This window comes from Etheostoma spectabile, chromosome 3 (assembly GCF_008692095.1).
Source record: "Etheostoma spectabile isolate EspeVRDwgs_2016 chromosome 3, UIUC_Espe_1.0, whole genome shotgun sequence".
Lineage (NCBI taxonomy): Eukaryota > Metazoa > Chordata > Actinopteri > Perciformes > Percidae > Etheostoma > Etheostoma spectabile.
In genome coordinates, this window is record NC_045735.1 from 27,312,712 (window position 1) to 27,318,488 (window position 5,777).

At 39.5% G+C, this 5,777-nt stretch overlaps 1 protein-coding gene across 1 annotated transcript in view; it reads right to left on the minus strand.

The window, feature by feature from the left end:
• calm3a (calmodulin 3a (phosphorylase kinase, delta)) overlaps window positions 1-5,271 on the minus strand; it is a 7,540-nt gene extending 2,269 nt beyond the window's left edge. The window contains exons 1-4 of the mRNA XM_032508453.1: window positions 5,013-5,271; window positions 1,698-1,728; window positions 833-976; window positions 263-369 (exon numbers count right to left, since the gene is read on the minus strand). Coding sequence (XP_032364344.1) covers window positions 263-369; window positions 833-976; window positions 1,698-1,728; window positions 5,013-5,015 — 285 coding nt within the window. The 5' untranslated portion in view covers window positions 5,016-5,271. The remainder of the gene's footprint in view (window positions 1-262; window positions 370-832; window positions 977-1,697; window positions 1,729-5,012) is intronic.
• Between the last annotated feature and the right edge of the window lie 506 nt (window positions 5,272-5,777).

Consider the following 5,777-nt stretch of genomic DNA (forward strand, 5'->3'; position numbering starts at 1 on the left):
CCCCCCCCCCCCCCCGTTCCCAACACAACTCCCTACGGTCTGAGCTACTGCCACCCCCAAATAGCTTATAGCTTAGGCTATTTATTTATTTGTACAGGTTTTTTTCAAAAAGGTTATTTAATAAATAAAAAAAGTATTGAGTATCAAAACGTGGGTCAAAAATCAACATATGAACCGAATCATGGGTTTGGTGCATTGTTACAGGCCAAATATACACATCAGTGGCAAAATCAGAGTTTTAATTTTGTTGAGTGGTACATACCTTGTCAAAGACTCTGAACGCTTCTCTGATCTCCTCCTCACTGTCTGTATCTTTCATCTTCCTGGCCATCATAGTCAGGAACTCAGGAAAGTCAATTGTACCATTACCTACACAGTCATACAAACAGAAAGAAGTCTGGGTTATCGTGTTACTTTGGGAGCAAGGAAGTACTCATAAACTAAGCATATAAATCTAAGAGGACCGATACATCTACATCGCTGATACTACAGGCCAATTTGAGCTTATTTAAGGAATCTGTATCTGCGTATGTGCATATAAAGCTTAAAGCATACAGCATTATCAGTAAACTCACAGGGAGGGGAAATAACGACAGCCACCAGCGGAAATTGTCACATTTCTTAAGCATAACATACATGTCATGATAGTAATTAAAAAGCCAAGTGCTTCTACTGATACCCTGAATAGCGTACCACCGCATAGACTGGTGAGACTTTGCAGTAATTTTATTTTTGGCAAAGAGGAACATTTGACACGAAGATAACCCATAAAATTGTAGTAATTATAAGTTTCCACAAGTATAATTTTCTCGCTTGTTTTGTTTTTCCTCACCATCTGCATCCACCTCATTGATCATGTCCTGCAGCTCAGCCTCAGTGGGGTTCTGTCCCAGAGAGCGCATCACTGTCCCGAGCTCCTTGGTAGTGATTGTACCATCACCATCCTTGTCAAACAGCGAGAACGCCTCCTTGAACTCTGTACATATGCAGGAGTAACACCGTTAGTATGCCACACACATATCACTTGCAGTCTTTCAAGCTGCCTGAAAAGAAAACATGCCAAGAAATGAACAGTCTGTGCATGACTAAAATAATTAATGTGCATATTTGGACTTTCCATGTAGAGTTTTATCCTAGGAGTCAAAACCGTGAGGATTTTCATTTTAGCCACGTCAACCACCAGCTTAGAGACAGAGGCCAACACGTCATTCTTTGTAAGCATGGGGAATACAACCAAGAATGTAACCAAGGGCTGAAATGCTAACAAAATGCCTGTAGCTACAGCTAAAAACATTTGATTTAAATCAGGTCAACCTGTCTACCAGAGAGGACAAGTTAGCTGTTTGTAAGCTAATGTTAGTTAGCTTAGAGACTTGTATAACTTTCTGATTTAACCACATTTCATTATAGCAAAAAGTTCCATACTGTTAAAATACTCATTTTTCAGTTAGGCAGCTTATAAAAACTTAGTTCTGGGTTTTTTACCCTGTTGTTAAACAAAATTTACATGGAGTCACCTTTACGCAATACAAAGTCATGGTAGATTAATGAATTGTTTCCTCCTCTCGGTTTCTATGTCCTCACACAACTCTGGTTAATTAAATATCTCCAAACACCCTAGTTTCTTAGGGTTTGGTGGAGATGTAAGGAGCTGCTAAGCCTAAAACAAAACAAACACAGTTAAGGTAGACTCTCACCAGCAATCTGCTCCTCAGTCAGCTGATCAGCCTGTTAAAAGAATAAGACATTGGTAAAACACTGATAGTCCATCATGAAAATATGTTTTTTGCTTTATAGACAGATGTAATTTTTGTGTGTTGAAAAAACAGTCATGTTAAATTAGTTTTAGTTTTAAAATCAGAATGCTAGGGCAGACATAAAATGAGTGCTGAGCACCTTTAGCTTGACTATATCCAGAGACTGGTGTAACATTACCTAAATTGGGCAAAAGACTGCTGACACAAAATTGTTTGTCCATCCAAAGTAATAGTCCTTTTCCATTTCCTCAAATCCATAATGCTCCCAAACAACAGAAGTTAAGGGATCCTAAATAAATAACTCAACTGATTCCAAACAGTATGTATAAAGCTACATGAGTAAGTTATTAAGTGTCGAAGTGATTTCTTTTCTTTTTTTACCACTGCAAACTCACATACCGACACAGCTGCTGTTCTTTGTGAAGAAGGAAACTACAGACTTTTCTAAAGTCCCCTTTCATGCCTTTTTTTCTGTGACTCTTCCAGTACTATGACTATAGAAATGAAAGCTTTGGATAGGCCTAAGTAGGAACACCTGCAGCAGACTTCACTGTTTAATCAGCACACAGATCCACTTGTATGTGAATGCAAATGCACTCTAAACCAACTACTTTAAAAACAGACTGATATTATCTGACATCTGGGCCCAGTCATTGCCTATGACATAGCTTAAGACTATCCTTACAGATGCAAGGCAATAGCCAGCAAAAATAGTGTTTCATAATTATGTCATTTATCAGGAGGGTGCCTAATAAAAGGACAAACTAATTACTGGGCCTTGTACTATATTAAAGCTGGTATTTTACAAGACTTGGACACCTGTATTCTGTTTAATCTGACATGTGAAACTTGTTGCATTACAAGAATAAAGTAAGTGAATAGATTGTCATATTGCTTGCAGAAAACGGAACCCCATACACATTAGTTTATAGGTTTATTTTTTTATTGAGAAACACACATCACTGTTTTACACAAACCCACAGTGCTAAGATCTGTGTGTCAATGTTATCCAGATCTCTTAAAATAGGTTTTACTTTTACATTCTTACAATTGGTTTTTCAATTTCATCGGATATGTCATTCTGCCATCCTCGTGAGGTCTTACCAGGCCTGTCTAAGTCAGTCAACATGCCCACTTCAGGCTGAGAAAGTGTGATGAGGGACGGGTATAAATACTGCACAGCCTGAAATACACACGCCTGCTATAATTAGTGAGACACGAACAGGGTCGCCAAAGTAGCACACTGAATATTACCGCAACTAGCCACCTCTTTGTATCTTTTTCCTGAACAGATGCGAGGCTCGCTTTATCATCACAGACTAACCCCTGTGCTAACTGTTGCTTGACAGTGCTTGCTATATGTGTCTGTTTTGTCCTTCATGCTGTCAGGAAATGATGCTCAGATGACTTAAAAACAACTGGCATGATCAGGCATTACAAGAACTTAACTGCTGCATAAAACAAATCCAACAATGTAGTATTAGTACTCATACTTGAGTATAACCAAAAGTTGTAATTTAGCAATCAACTGAACTTGTATAGCGACAGAGCTGGTGCATGAAATAAACAAACATCTTGTTTCCATTGTCTCCATGATTGCACCACAGCACAAGCAATTTGTTTCCAACGACCCCTTGCTTGTTCAAAACCCAAGAGATTACATTTCTGTAGCTCTATGAGGTGGTAACGCCACGTGTTCTTGGAGTCAATTTCAATGAGTCACCGTGGGGGGGGGGGGGTAAAAAGGAAGGAGCAAGGCTGCAGAGTATTCACTCTGTCCACTGCCAACCGATTTGGAGGTGCTGATTCTGAAGCAAGCAGTGTCTGGATGAGGGCATGGCACTGTTAAGAGGATTTGTTCAGCTGCTGTAAAAAGTGCGTAGCAAGACAGAATTGCTGCTTTTCAACTCATCAGTAAACAAGAGATCATATCATTTTCTCATGTGCAGTACAGAAAACTAAAAAAGGGTGCAGGTGATTTTTTTTTTTTTTTTTTTTTTTTAAATCATACAGTCAAGGCACGCACATTCTGTTTAGGCAGTATGTGACAATAGGATATTTTAGTTTCTATAACATCTATTAACAACCATGTGTCTGTTCATGCACAATAAGGATAAAAGGAGTTGTGAAAGATTAAGGCACAGGGGCAGGGATTAGTTTATAGTGCCACAATATGGCTCATTATATTTTTAGTTCCCATTTTGGAGGGTGCACTGCGGGTCCTGACAGCCTACTGCACCAAGCATGGTTTGGTTCAATGCGGGGGGAAGGGAGGCGCGGAAGGAGGGGTGGCAAAGAGGATCATTCAGCAGGAGCAGAATGCGGTTCAACGTAATGGCGCAATAAGATGCTGTCATGGCGTCGTCGCTAGAGCACAGTCCAAAATGTTGCAACACAATCTGCATGCAATACGACAAAGCTGCAAACCGCAACCTGTTATTACGTAACCGCAGTTGGTTGCAATGTAAAATGTGTATCGCTTGTTGCGCACGCCACGCTGTGTTAAAAGCGCTCTGCTGATGTGCCTGCAAGAGGGTACTAGGCATGCTGCAGCAACTTGTTATGTGGGATGTTAATAATGGTAGCTAGCTAGTTAGCGGACAGTTAGGCAGAGTTGTGATATTTGACTTGCAAGATTAACGCTGGAAGGGTCTATTTTTACCCAGCACCTCTTGACCACCACGCCCACTCTCGACTGAAAGCAAACGATCAAAATGCTGCAAACCTTGATCCGAGCATGGAGGTTAAACCACAGAATTTGACACTTTAGCAAATCAGCTAACGTTAAATTATTATTATAACACTACAGATACAGCAGGAAACTGATTGTCCTGTTCCTCTCGCAACACGACGTGTAGCTACATGATGTTGCGCAGATGACAGCTAATAAAGAAAACATTTTTCTTTCATTAGGTTAACTGCTGAGTAACGTTATAAAAAAACACAGATCAGCATCGTGATTAATTGACAAGAAAGTCATTATCAGTAACATTAAGTGTCCATACACCGCATGGTTTATTGCAGTTTTCTAGCTAGCAAGCTAGCATTAAACATTAAAAAGATATTGTTAGTTTGGGTGGAGTTTTAAGCTGGATTACTATTCAACTAGCGGAGGATATTTTTTCGATTCAAAAACGATTACTTGATGACTGTTATTCAAAACCCGTCACAAAGCAGTTTAACGTTAATGAATGTTAACGATCTAGCTAACGTTGCTAACGGTTAGCGTTAGCCTGTAACGTTAACGTTACTCACCATTGTCCCGTTGACGTTTCAAGCTCCGTGAAAATGACACAAGCGCCCAATGTAAGGTTTTGTATTGACCTTACGTAGAAGACAGTTGCTGATGAAGTACTTAAATGATATCACACTTTACAATATAGCTATGGTTCGGTATATCTGTGGAGCCTGTATCCTTATGTTGCACCAGAGTAGCCCCGGAAACCTCAATCCAGCGACGCTGGTGTGCAATGCATCAATATGAGTAGCGTATCCCTCCGCCGGTACAGTTTTGGCCCTCCCACTCTACGCATTGCCAAAATACTGAACACTGCCCACGTGAAAGTGTTTTAATTGCAATTTACATTCACTGCATTACTAAATGTCCATTTAACACATAACAAAGTGCAATACCACAATTTTAGTTGCTCTATATAAACGAAGCACCCCGGCCCCGTGTCAATGGAAGGTTAACAACGTCTAATAGAGTTTTTAAGGGCTGCTGGTTCCGGAAGTGTTTTTCTTCTCTCTCACCTTAATTATTTTCTTTCAATAATGTTAATTATACTGTAAGCATTTTGACTTGGTGGATGTAAATTTTTATTTTATGTTAAAACAGTATTTTCCATCCTTCCAGCCTACGACTTGGTCTTTACCAAAGTGCCCCATAATCTCACATTGCCTTGTGTTGCTCAGTCCTAACTTTATTGACAAAAAGCATTTAGTTTTCCCATGCGGATTTGTTAGATTAAAAAAGTATTCTATGAACAATTGTAAGTTTAAAAGTTAAAGATTTGTTTA